Below are 14,651 nucleotides of genomic sequence, written 5' to 3'. Positions count from 1 at the left end.
AAAAACTAAAATATATTACCATTATAAATCATTAACCGTTTTCAATATTAAAGAAACAAGGAAAATAAATCAATTACTATATTTCTTATATCTCGTTTTTTTATGTACCAAAATCATTCTTTTTTATTGCTTTTGTCTCATATCTATATGTTTATATGTAGTGTGATAGTCGTTGTCGATGGATGCCACTTATTTAATTTATAGTAAACAAATCATTTATATATATGTAGTGCGTTGGTCGTTGTCATTGATGAACCCAATTACCTACCTATTAGGACTACGATATGAATTAATGAATGTCTCCCCATAAATTTTGATGACTTCAAGGAGTTATTACTTATAAGGAAGATTGGAAATTAAAAAGGCATGATGTCACACCCCCAAACCAGAATGACGGAAACGTTCGGGGGCGGAGGTCGTCATGTACAGTATCACAACAATTGTATAATAGTTCAAAGCAAACATAACAATTACATTGATAAAGTATAGTTTTTACATCTGTTCATAACATAGTTTGTATGACATCAAAAGTATGTAGCAAAAACTAAAAGACGTGATTGCATAGCTCCGTCTTCTCAAAACCCTGTAAGTGTACATGTCTACTGATTCCCTGAGAATACAAGTGATTTTGAAAGTGTATCAACATTTAAGTTGGTGAGTTCATAAGCATGTTTGTATTGGAAATCAGTCTGTTGTTCTTTGAAAATGTAAGTATGTTCTTTCAGAAAATCTTATATTTTCTGTTGTAAATAAATTATAGTCTTAATGCCATAAGACCAAAGTGTAAAGATTATTTTACTCAGTAGTAGTATATCGCAGTCTTATTGTTTAAGTAAAACTAAGAGTAAATGAATGTTTCTCTGAAATGTAAGTTGTCTCTGAAATGTATGTTTCTCTGTACTGAAAATAGTATATTGTAATATCCTTGTATGAAAACTCTGTAAATGTATGTGCATGGATTTCCACCAGCTGTAATATAAAATATTGTATTGTAGTTCTATTATTTAATAAAACTACTTGAAGTTGTTTATGTATTCTTACACTAGTCGTATTGTTCAATACCAAATTGTGAGTTATTATAACCAAACTTGATGACCTAAGATGACCTGAACGACGTTCTTCAGGCGTCAGAATAGTTATGACATTTGTCACCCCAGGCCTGCCAGCCTAACTGTAGGTAACAGTTAAGGTGTGGGATTATCAGTCTCGTATAGATCTATACACAAATTCACGCTCTCCCTCCAGGAGACTCTGGTTATAATTTCAGCGCTTGGTTGGTACTTAGATAAGTACTTGAAGTGTGTCTCACAAAGCTATACTGACGGTTACATGTAGAATAAATGGAAATCACTTTGTAATGAATAATTGTATGTATGTTCCATAAACTATACCTAATATAGTTTATATGTTTGTTTCTGTAGTGAAATCTGAACTTAGTAAAAATAATACGTATGTTCCATAAACTATACCTATTATAGGTTATATGTTTGTTTGTATTGTATCTCTGAATTTAGTAACAATGATGTAAGTGTTCCATAAACTATACTTATTATAGTTTATAAGTATGTTCTTGTATCGTTTCTTGAATTAGTAGAGTAGTATGTATGTTCCATAAACTATGTCTATTATAGTTTATAAATGTATTCCGTTTGTAATGAAAATATTTCTTAAAATTCTCCTTTGCTCAGCATGTTACAAAGGTTTAAAGATTTGTACTCATATATATAGGGCATATATAATTAAAATTAAAAAGACAGTCGGACAATTGAATTTACCCTAAGGCCACAACCAAACAAGGAACATGAAGTAAAGAAAAAACACCAGTCCTAAGCCTGTTAAATCTCATTTATATATATATATATATATATATATATATATATATATATATATATATATATATGTTTTGGTAAAAACAATAGTTGAAACAGTTGGAAATAATTTTGAATAGCTTGAAACAGTTTGAAATAGTTTGCAACGTTTGAAATCGTTTGGATGTTAACACAAAAATTCCTTGTGTTGTACTTGTATTCCCCCTAAAAACATGGAAAAATAGTGAAAACGTAGGGGTATGAGCTCACCTCGAATGTACGTTCTCGTCTGGATACGAAGTGGTAGCGGTGATCCTCGGGTTAGGACCTGTGTGAGTAGTCGTATCCTAATAATAATTATGCACGATATTGTATTTAAATTAATAAGATATTAATTTAAATAATAAATAATAATTTAAACTTTTAGACAACACTTAATAATGTAAGAAATACTTACAAAATGCCTTAGGAATTATTTGAGGGTATTCTTGGTGTTTTCGGTGCACTTGGGTGTTTTCGGTGGAAGATATGAATATTTGATGATGTTCTTGGTGTTCTTGAGGAAAACTTGAAGATTTGAAGATTGTTCTTGCTGTTCTAGGTGTTCTAGGTGAAATTATGATGATCTGGGTAGAAAACTCTTGAAGATGTGAAGATTTTTGTATGAGTTTTGAGAGCAAAATGAGGGTGTTTACGGTTTGGGAAATGAGAAATGAATCATGTTTTCGAATGAAACTTTATATATAAAGAGGGTTTTCGGTCCTAATGGGCCTAAACCTTGTGTTTTCGGTCCTATATAATGGGCTTGATGGTGTTTTCGGTCCTAAAGTCAACAAGAAAGATTGTTTTCAGTTTTGAGTCAAATGGAGAAGTGATTTCGATCTAGGCTTTCTAGAAGGGGTGTTTTCGGTTTTGGCATTTTCCAAAAGCATGAGATTTCGGTTTTGGTTAGGGATTAAATTCCCTAAACCGAAATCTATATATTTATTAAAATATATTATGATTTTATGTTAAGTATTTAGCTTATACTAGCCTAGTTCAACATGGTTTTCCACATATACTTACATATAAGCTAAATAAACATGCACTCTAGGCATTCAAAGTTCTTATTACATCGAGTTATGTTGTGAATTTACTTGTACATGGTTGTAGTTTAGACTTTATTTGAACAAGTTTGACTTACATTGACTTGAAACAACGGGTTGTTACACATGAGAAATCTAGTAGGAGCATATCGTACATTGCATTAAAAGTTTCCTCCAAAAGTGTTGTATTCAGTTACTCAAGTGTATGTCCATAAAATAATGCAATATCTTGTTGGTGATTTCTATCACTAACATTATATAAGTGTAAAGAGATTGATTTGTTGATCTATGTTGCCTTGATAAATATTAAACAAGTTAGGGTGTGTCCGAAGTGCATATTTGTTTAAGTTTGTATTGGTCGAAAGTACATTGTTATTTAGGGGCGAAGCCCCTAAACCAATGGGGGTCCAGGAGTAATGCCCCTGGGAGCGGCACTGGGAGCGGGGTCCAAGGGTTAGAGCCCATGGTTGGGGTCAAGCTTGGTAAACAATATTTCCAAATTTGTGTTTTAAACCCGATTTTGTGATCTTGTATTTGAACTCGTTTTTAGTGGCAATTTTATGACAGGTTATGGTGGTTGTGAAACTGTTTTATGACAACTTTATGATAGTTTTTCTTGTAAGTTTCCAGACATTGGTTATATGCCTGTTTTTTTATCATTATTCTAGTACACACAAGATCATATCATATTCTTCATTCTTTGTTCTTGAACTTTGAGTTTTATCCAATTAGAGATTTTCAAGTGTATCCTTGAAATACTTTAATCTGAAATTGTTTTTCACAAATCTCATTGATCCAACATTATAACACCCCAATTTTCTAACATATCTTATATATTGTAAAACATTTGAGGAAAACTATGTGTTTGTTAGAACTAAAGAAAAGGTGGTTTTAAATAGGTTATAATTGTTTCCTATATATAATGTTCGACCCATGTGTAACTCAGCAGTACCCTCGTCATAATGTACTACTTTGGACATGTGACATAACGCGAGAAGATTTATGAAGGTGTGTTGAGAAGAGAAATTTGGAACATTATTAGAGAGTTGAAAATACCTAGACATAGTATTTGTCTTTGGTATTAACAGGTTACTCTAATACTTGTTTCTAAACATTTTGTCAGTTATTTTTCAAATATTTGGTAAACTTTGAGACTATTTGATACTAGTTTGAAGTAAAAGTTTTATTTTAAACTTAGTAAACAGTGTTTCCAAACAAGCTTTATGATGGGTGTTTTAAGCCATATATATATATATATATATATATATATATATATATATATATATATATATATATATATATATATAACTACAAAGGTTCAAAAAACAAGCTTTATGACGGGTTGAATCCATGATTCTACGATCCAACAAGTTGTGTTACCACATGTTCCATATCGAAAAGGACCTCTATTTAGTTACAATTCAATAATACATACTAAAATTTCAAGGTAGCAACATTTAATAAGATTGATTGGAGTTTGAAAGAACAATATATATCTAATTCAAACTTCGACTAATTACCTAACATCATATATAAGCTTCCAAAAATCAAGGAATAGGATTAATTTTGTATACCCACAGTTGCATAGACTAGGAGCTCAAAATCAACCAAATTATTAGTAATAACATACATAGCGATAGAAAGAGAAGACCCAAACCATTTTTTCCATGTTAAGATCAACTATGAACTAATTTAATAAATGTGTTGAGGAAGCTTCCCACAATCGTTTAAGATCCACTACCACAAATGTAAAAAGCATACGACTAAGTTAATCGATCATCTGGCTTCATGGATTCAAGTGGCAGGTCTTGTGGCCACTTAGACAAGAACGAATATGACATAATCGCCATTTATTCGTATCACACTTCTTACTTTCAAGGTCTCCATCTCACCAAACCAATTCCCCATGCCAAATTTTTAGTTTTTAGTTTCTAAGTGGGAATCAATTAGGAAAAGTATATGAAACACCTACCTATCCCTCACCCTTCTACCTACGACTGTAAGTATTTCAAAATGTGAATTGATGTGGAAGGAAACAAAAATAATTTAGAAAATCAAAGTTGAGTGTTGTAAGTCTTTATAGGTGTACCCGTCCCAACTCAACCATCATCCCTTGTTACAACAAAACTCGTTATCCCAACCTCACCCTTTTACAACCCCTTTCATTACATGTGACAACCACCATATCAATGATGTCTTTTTTTACAAGTTACTTTCATATTAGTAGTAGTTTAGGGTTTGGAATCAACTACCACCTTCACATATGTATAATATAAAAAAGAAATAAAAAATAGAGATTACAGGCAAAATGGTAATTTTAGTAGGAGTTAATGGTTCAAACTTCACTTTACAAGATGTAAAAAGAAGGGACCAAAATATGAAGTAAACATCTCGAATGGTTGACCTATATTTTGACTCAAAATTATTGTCACTTCATATTTACATCAACTTTAATGTCTAATTAAATGACATCTTAATGATTAACATGTTTGAATAGTTTTTTTCTTTTCAATAATTTAACTAATTTATCTTCATCTATCTAAATTATTTTATAAGACCCTCTTCATTTAATTAGTATTTTTTAAGCACATTCAAATATTAATAAAAAAATATCAATAGACATTCATATTTAAATACAACTATAGGGGTTTTTATTTTATATACATAAAATACGTTAAAATTATTATGTCATCGTAATAAAAGACAATGAAAACACTGTATAATCATTATAAATCTTATATTTCATAAATAAAGTGTCATCAAATATTTAATAAAATTATTTAATTAGTAAAAAATACCAAAGGTTTGAAACTACAATATAATTAAGGAGATAAAATGTAATATGATTAAACGATCAATTTTTGATGTACAAAACATAAAAGTATATATTGATAACTCGATCTATATTAAGTGATCAATGGAAAAAAAACATATGCTCTCTAATGACATTGAATGGTGACAAGTGGTCAAACAAATGATATTAATGCTCTCATGTATACTACCAACATGCCCGACTTAGTGTTTAGGTAGACATGCCACAATGTCGTAAACACTGCTCCCACCGGTGTGGAAGGGTGTGGCCTCAATCATGGGGTGTCACACCATTTTGTTCGTTTTTTTCTTTCGTATTTCTTCCTTCTTAAAAGCCTTTTTACAGCGTGAGGGGATAAAATAATGACCCTCCCATTCGGTGGTGGAGTAAAGATGAAGATGGTGTTAATATGATTATGGTTGTGGTTGTATGAGGATTGTCGGTATACTTATAGTCTAACTATAAAAAAAAACTCCAATAAAATATGTTCTACTAAAGGCCATTTTTAAAGAAAGAGAAATCATATATTCTTCACTTTTTATTCCTATAATCTTCCTATATACTTAAGATTATAATACTTTACATATTTAATAAAATTAATATATTTTTATTACACCATGATGAATAGAAGAATAGATAGAAAGATATATAATTTCTCTTAAAGAAATATTCATATTTTAATTTTTAAAACCAAATAAAATTACAAACACATCGAATTTTTGCATGTCATAAGGAGGAGAGATGCAAATACAGTCAAATACAAAAGCGGAGGGTGAAGAAAAGAATTTTGTGCTGACGTGGCAGGCGCTTCCTTATGAATATATAGGTTCGAAGGGAAATCAAAACTCCCATTCTCAATCGACCTCTAGGCAAGTGTTTGGGTGCGACTTGTGGTTGAACTCCATGGACTCCGACGTGATGATGGTACCCGCCGGTGAAGGATCTAGTCTTCCAGGACCTTCTTCCTCTTCAAAGAAACCAAAGCGTTTCGAAATCAAGAAGTGGAATGCCGTCTCTCTCTGGGCTTGGGGTGAGTATACGAAACCCTAACATCGATTTTTTTCGTGGTGTTTTGTTAGCTCATGTTCCTGATATCCCAATTCGTGCAGATATTGTGGTTGATAATTGCGCGATCTGCAGAAATCACATCATGGATCTGTGTGAGCGTTTTTTCTTATTCATCGCTATTTAAGAATTAAACAATTTGGTTTGTTCTTGTAATCTGATATGGTTTTGATTAATTTAGGTATCGAATGCCAAGCTAATCAGGCAAGCGCCACCAGCGAGGAGTGTACTGTTGCTTGGGGTATGCTTTGTCACCTAAACCCTAACTCTGAAATTATAGTATATTGCTCTGTATGTGGACTAGTGTTCTATTGTTCTTCTGTAACATTAATGCTATATTTGATTTCTAAAATACAAGTTCTGGTGTGTACAGAAGAGCTAAAGTTGGTGTGTAAATTCATCATTAGGTCTTAATTTTTGCACCAAACATATATAACCCCCTTTTGTTGTGCCATTTATAATGCTCCTTTTTCTTGATATTGGTTTCATATAGTTTCTTTGATGAATGTACTTTTGATTGATTTCCCCTTGATGTGTTGATATGTTAACTATCTTTGACTTAACATAGTTGGTAATGTCATCAAAATCCATCATAGAAACCAGAAGAAGCAATAGTTAGGTTACATCTGTTGTTGAAATCAAGAGAAGAGATAAACAATATAATCAAGAACTATGCATAGTCTTGTCAACAATTTATATATGTATATCTAATGATTTGTAAACCTTGGACTTGGATTGACTGACAGGTGTCTGTAACCATGCTTTTCACTTTCACTGCATTAGCCGCTGGCTCAAGACTCGTCAAGTGTGCCCTCTTGGTATAAAACGTTATTAATACAATTAAATTTGACCCACCTCTATTATTTACTGGGGTTAAAACAGTCATTTTCTTGTGGTTTTGCAGACAACAGTGAGTGGGAGTTCCAGAAATATGGTCATTAGAGGTAAATTTGGAAAGTTACTGGAAGGGACACATTAAAACACTATGCTTTGTTGCCCTTTTTTGTAACATCATTTGATCCCAGGATTTTGGATTAGTACAACAAACATGTGTGCAGATTCGTGAAACTGTGTTTTCAGTAGTAGTTATCTCTTAAGGAAATGTTGTTTGTTTCTTTTTATTATGGAATTGCTTTTTATCGACCATTACTCTCTTTTATTGTGATCTTATAGACTCATAAAAGGCTACCTTTGTTTGAATTATCACACCATTTGTTCCAAAAAATATGATATTTTATTGCAGTGTTGAAATTTTCTGGTTTGCACATTTGTTTACAAAATGATGAAAGAACTTGGGAATATCCCAGAGAAGTTGTTTAAGGCTGTAATCTCACAATCATCAAGTCCTTAACTCTTGCATTAAAATTGATATTTGTTCAAAAATATTTTGTATAGTTGATAATGTGGATCAAATTACTTATAAATAAGGTTATAAAAGTTGTTGAATGGTATTAAGTTGGTCACTAGGGACTGAAGATTAGTTGGGACCTTAAATTGTAAATTAATCAAATTTTAAATTAATAATAAGTAAATATGGAGGAATTTATTAAAATGACCAAAATTCTTAATGACAGATCTTTTGGAATGGACGGACGCCACGAAACTTGTCCGTGGCCAAGGTGGCAAGTCACCACAAGTGTGCACACCATCCCAATGCCTTGTGGTGGTCGTTGTCGTGATGGATTGTGGTCACCACCACATTTGAGAACGAGACTTCTTCTCTCTTGTAACCATCTAATTGTTTCTCTTCTTTCTCTTCTTCCCATTGTAAGTATATAGGTGTGTCGAGAATATATCGAAAGGCCTTAGCTAAAGATAGTAAAACATATTAGCATTTATCCCAAATAACCAACGAAACCACCGATGGGTTAACCCGTCTACAGTTTCGTCAACTCATATGTAGTTTCATCAACCCATCTGTCATTTTGTTGTTTGACTCGATAACTCATCTATGATTTTGTCAAATGGGATGCGGTTGCGCGGCCCACCTACGGTTTCGCGGCCTGATAGCCCGATATATTTAAACCCCAAAACAAAATTCTAGCTCATTTCACACTCACCGATACCGGAATCATTTCTTTCATGGTTGAAGAATATGTTTCCCAAAACAAAGTTTTAAGTAATCTTATATATAGTTTCTTTTTATTATATACGTTGAAATTTAGAAATAATGAGTATGAACTTTGTCTGAAAATCAACAAAATCACAAACGACATGGTCATCTGTGATGATACAAGTCTTCAATGAATGGAATGTGCATCAACAACTTGTACATTCATAGATGATTTGAAAGGGAACCGCATATAGCTATACGTTATCTACGATTTCGTGTCTTCGGAAATGGGCAAAGTGGTATTTTATTTTATAGATAACCGAAATTACAGGTGTTGACGATTCCACATACGAGTTGGCGAAACCACAAATGTGTTTGCCTAATCTATATTTTATTGGCTACTTTTGGATAAACCTTAATTGTTGGTTAAGTCCAATGTTTTAAAAACCGGTTTTTTAGTTGAACCGGTATTGTAATCGGTTTCCGATTCAACCGGTATGGTGACTGGTTCCCGGTTTAACAGGTTCGCGTTTCTAAAATCACTCCAAATACATTACAAAAATATATAACTATAACTTTTACATCAATCCACATATATCAAAAAGAAAAGAAAGTATAATACTGAAATGAAGTATAATTTTAGATGAGTACAAACGTATTAAAATGCTTCATAACACTTACCATGTGTTTTTATTCAATTTAAAAGATGTTTAAAATAGATCTGAAAAGATCACTAAAGTTTTTTCTATGCAAAATGTTTCATTTCTATGTATTTTTATTCCATTTAACCGGTTCAACTTGACTTTTGTTAAAAACCGGCCGATTCGTTCTGATCCAGACATAAAACCGGTTTAGTTGAACCGATCTCTTCCATGGTTCCCGGTTCGACCGACCCGTTCAAACCAATTTTCAAAACATTGGTTAAGTCATTAAGAAATTAATCCAATTTTGTAAATTTCTAATAAATATGACTAATATAATAACAAAATAGATAAATACGACTAATATCATTGTTTTAAAAAGCTCGACATGACGTGACATGACTCTAAGGCTTGTAATTGACGTCACGCTTTGAGAATGCTGCCTTGAGCCATATATATATATATATATATATATATATATATATATATATATATATATATATATATAAAGAAAATGAATAATATTATAAAAAATATATATGAAATTATAATTATATACAAAAATTCCGCCTTACGTCACACCTTAACAAATGTCGTGACTCCCCACAGCTCATAAAACTTGAGACTTGACATTGCGGCGACGCCACGCCATGCTATTTAGAACATTGACTAATATCATAACAAAACAAGTTAATATGACTATTAAAACACTAATCCTTATTCAAGTAGTGTTTTTTAATGAAACTTCTTCAAGATCGAGATGTTAATAATTCATCGGTTTCGACAACTTCATTAATGATAGTCGGTTGCGTACCGCTTAAAGAATCGGAAATTAGTCAGGATTTTTTACAACAATATTTATAAACAAGTTGATTTTTGTTGTGTATATTATGATGTCGTAAAAAAACATATTTAATAATTAAACAAGTCATGAGATTGGATGAAATTGTTACTATTATTTTTTTTGACACATACAACCTCAAATCATTTTTGTAACAACCAAATTACATTTAACTTCTATGAATATACTTAATCGTATTAATTATATATAAATTTTGACAGAATTTTGTTTCCATAAAAAGTTTCTGAAAATAGCGAAACAAGAAAAAGGAAAAAATATTGCGACGCCTGAGAGATTCGAACTCTCGCGGGGAAACCCCATGTACTTAGCAGGCACACGCCTTAACCACTCGGCCAAAGCGTCGCTTGTTGATTACACCAAATAATTTAATAATATATTATTTAGTTTCTGATTGTAATTACAGATTAATGCCACTATTTCTCTCGATTTTGGGTATATAAATGAGCTCCAAACAGATAGCGAATCAAATTCGAGTTTATATTTCGAAACCCATGAAATGTGTTGCATTATTTCACATAGTTCTAATAAAAAGATTTCCATGGTTGCTTTACCACCATAGTTCTAACTAATATTTATATGCTTTTCAAACTTCCTAAGTGAGTTGAAGCCTATCTTAGCTCATTCGCAACCATACTCCAAAACTATTTTGTGTATTTGTCATCTTAAACTTGCATTCCAATACATGATTTTCAAAATAGCAAAAACACTAATTGCATCCAAATGGTAATATACATATTTAGATACAAGTTTCCATAGTCAACTCAAGTGCCAAAAACAAGACAAACATGGCAAAAAATCAACAACTAATACAACCAAATACCCAACAATTCTATACTACAATCTACATTACAAACTGTGCAACAGAAATCATTCAAACCCATGTGATTGTTAATGTCTACAATTTACTTAAACCAGCCAATGATACAATCCCCATTGCACCAGTCAACCTTACAAACAAAAAAACCAAATAAATCCCAACAAGACCTGTTCCCAACATTCTATTAGGCCTCATATCATTTCTCAAAAGTACAAAAACAGCCCAAACAAGCCCTAAAATCAGAAACCCCATCGTGTAATAAAGACTGTTATCTTGTGGAACACTATATGACACAGGTTTTTCAGACCACGCCCCAATCAACAATGAAACTCCCAAACCCGCAAGTGTATTGAACATGGGACCCGCATAGCAACCCGATAAAGCAATCTGAATTCCATCCCCACCATCTAAAGCCAATGCAACATTTGACACCAAATCCCCCATTGAATTCCCCCAAGCCAATACTGTAAGTCCAAGAATCGAAGGGTTCACTTGTAAAAACACACCAAATCCAACTAATAACGCGACTAATTCGTTTGCAATCATGTAGAACCAAACTATACTCATAAGAAACCCACCCAAAACCCATGGGAATTGGTACCTACGTGGCGGATGATCTGGCCTTGTGTAGAGATATGATAAGATACCAAGGGTAGAACCGACAATTACTCCAAGAATGTAAACAACATTCTTGCTTCGAGAAGTTAAACTGTCTTGGGTGTTGTATATGAAAGAAAGAAGAATAGGGGACAATGAAGCACTTGCAACCGCATATGGTTTTGACCATGTTTCCTCTTCGAGTAATGGAATGGTCAACCTTCTTGGAAAAGTCAACGGGAAGTTGAGAAGTGACCATATGTTAGTTAAAGAGAACCATGGTTGGTCAACCTCGATGGCATCATCATGCCATCCCCATAAATGTCTTTCTTGATTTGAATATATTGCAACATTGGAAGCCCACATCCATTCAGGTAAAGAATTGGGTAACTGTGGACCATTGAAATCCGTTTCAGCATCAAGTAAAGAAGTTTGTATGTCATCATCTTGATTCGATCTTGAAAAGATACTAAGTGGAAGCAATGGTGTGACAGAATCCAATTTTAGCCTCTGAACATGTTTTTTAAGGATTTCATTTGTGGCGATGAAAACAGCGTATATTATGTATATGGAGACGAATGCAATTGCAGCAAAGACTGTAACTTTACCAATGATTAGAATCAAGAAAAGGAAGAGTAGTGTGAAGAGGAAGAAACCAATATCTCTGAGAAATGCTTTTTTGTCAATTTGGACTTGTTGATCTGCTACACAAAGAGAGACGATTCCAACAACAATGGAAGTGACAAATACTGCACCTCCTAAGACACTGTTGAGACCTACTTCACCATTGTCACGTCCCACAAAAGCTGCAATACTTGCAAATACATCAGGGGCTCCATTACCAAGAGGAAGAAGAGTAACCCCAGCAACAGTTGGAGATAAATTCAAGAGACTTGAAAGCTTTTGTAAGGAGAAACAGAAGTAATCTGCTGCTGTGTTACCCAAAAGGTAGAACAATGCTATGAGCCATAGAACCAAAAGTATAGCACCGAATGCACCTTCATTGCAGTCGCAATAGTAGAAGTTTAAGTAGTCAAAAAGTCCATCAGATGAACAATCTGGATTCGCTTTTAAGAACTCACAGCTGCTTGGATAACCCTGATGATCCACCAATCCAGTACAGATTCCAGGGCTAGTATTTGTTAGAGTTGATGAGTTTGCATTTAGTTCAATCGTAGACCTACCTCTTGAACTCCATTGAGCATCGCGAAATGGAACTTTCTTCGATATATTGAACTGGGTGTAAAAGAGGGCGATAAAAACCAGGGTAAATGTAGCATTGAGAATTTCACGAAACCGGAGACGTATGCTACCTAGATTATTCACAAATTGCCTCATTCTAGTATTATCTTTACACCTTTAAGAATGAGCAACAGAGCGGATGATCGAAACCCTAACACAAGTATTCCTCGGGACTAGGGTTTCGATTCATGTCGGAAAATCAAGTTTTTGAAAGAGGAGAACGGAATATTCGGACCAAATGCTGTGAAGGAAGCTTAATTATACCCAATTTATTGGGGAAAAGGATGAATATATGAGATTCAGTCTTACCGGAGAATTTTCAGAGGTATATAGGGTTTACAGATGACCCTACAAAGAACGATTACAGCTCTAAGAAGACACGGATTCTTGCAGTGTTTTACCTCGGCAACAGACCATTCGGATCGCCGGAAATCGGATAATTATCGGCGATGAATGGCAAACCTGGTAAATTTTGTCAGAGCTCGATTGCATGAAGTTGTATTTCTTCAGGGATTGACCGGTGGGTTTTGTTTGTTTTACAAATTAAACCAGTTCCTATTTCCAGTTCTACCCCTCATGACAAACAAACACAAATGCAACAATAATACGATATAATGTAGAGAAGATTACAAATTCGGTCCCATTTATTCCATGTGGTTATGCACTTTTCTTGAATAAGTTTAGTTTTTTTGTTTATTTATTTATTTTTATTTTTATTTTATTTGCATACGGACCATCCCGTCTACATTCCCCCCTTTAAATCAAAAAGCGATTATTCTCTTTCTTAAACGTAAATACATAATGTTAGACCTAGGGGTGTGTATGAGACGGTTTTGTTCAGTTATTGGTCAAAACCGAACATAACCATTACAATTGGTTAATGTATTTCGATAATCATTAAGTAACGGTTAATATTAGTTTTGGTTAACGGTTTTAGTCGGTTAATAGTTATGGCTAATGGTTAATATTAGTTAACCATAATGGTCCAAGATAACATTAAAATAAAAATATTTTTCTATAAAAATTGAAAAACATAAAATCCATTGTATAAAAAGTGAATGATTGTGTATATATAATTGTATTAATAGAAGATTACATATCATATCTAATTCCAAATAATTATCCTTTAAATTTTCAAATCCTAATATAATTATATACCATATATTTAATATTATATTATATTAAAAACATTTATTAATATTATTGGTTCGGTTCGGTTTATAGTAGTTCGGTTTTAGATGAAAACCATAACCGAACCATATATATTCGGTTAATCAAAACTAGAAACCACACCATATTTTTTAGTAATGGTTCGGTTAATATGGTTTGGTTATATTGGTTAATTTGGTTATGATTCGGTTTTTCGGTTAATATGATCATCCCTAGTTAGACCCACTAGGTAAATAAAAGAATTACCAAAGTAAGACACATATGACAATATTATATCTATCTTTACCTTACCATATAACACAGGTGGAACACTAACTCTACTGGAACGTCTCAGAGGTAAATACTCGTCAACTGGTTCAACAAGAATCTCTTCCTCAGGTTGAGCGTTAGTGTTAGAGGTTCCTTCATCGCTTGACTCTTGAAGCTCTTCAAGATCAATTTGCCTCTCACTGTCCTCTTGGCATATGAGTTCTCTCTCGCGGAAAACCCCTCTCTTTGT

The 14,651-nt window shown here is 33.0% G+C and overlaps 2 protein-coding genes and 1 non-coding gene across 3 annotated transcripts; 1 reads left to right on the top strand and 2 right to left on the bottom strand.

Moving 5' to 3' along the window:
* Positions 1 to 6,529: 6,529 nt before the first annotated feature.
* Positions 6,530 to 7,916, top strand: LOC145145285 (RING-box protein 1a). The gene is made up of 5 exons (XM_079074925.1): positions 6,530 to 6,735; positions 6,815 to 6,865; positions 6,952 to 7,011; positions 7,517 to 7,588; positions 7,675 to 7,916. The coding sequence occupies exons 1-5, from the start codon at positions 6,609 to 6,611 to the stop codon at positions 7,710 to 7,712; spliced, it is 348 nt and encodes a 115-aa protein (XP_078931051.1). The 5' UTR covers positions 6,530 to 6,608; the 3' UTR covers positions 7,713 to 7,916.
* Positions 7,917 to 10,586: 2,670 nt separating this feature from the next.
* Positions 10,587 to 10,668, bottom strand: TRNAS-GCU (transfer RNA serine (anticodon GCU)). Its single transcript has one exon. It is a non-coding gene; the product is annotated as a tRNA-Ser (tRNA).
* Positions 10,669 to 11,021: 353 nt separating this feature from the next.
* Positions 11,022 to 13,574, bottom strand: LOC145145269 (cation/calcium exchanger 4-like). Its single transcript, XM_079074924.1, has one exon. It carries the CDS (start codon positions 13,076 to 13,078, stop codon positions 11,222 to 11,224), a length of 1,857 nt encoding a protein of 618 aa, XP_078931050.1. The 5' UTR covers positions 13,079 to 13,574; the 3' UTR covers positions 11,022 to 11,221.
* Between the last annotated feature and the right edge of the window lie 1,077 nt (positions 13,575 to 14,651).

The sequence above is a fragment of the Lactuca virosa genome, chromosome 1 (assembly GCF_052849685.1).
Source record: "Lactuca virosa cultivar CGN04683 chromosome 1, Lactuca_virosa_CGN04683_v6, whole genome shotgun sequence".
Lineage (NCBI taxonomy): Eukaryota > Viridiplantae > Streptophyta > Magnoliopsida > Asterales > Asteraceae > Lactuca > Lactuca virosa.
Note: the sequence above shows the minus strand (reverse complement) of the source record. Positions and strands in the feature narration are given on the sequence as shown.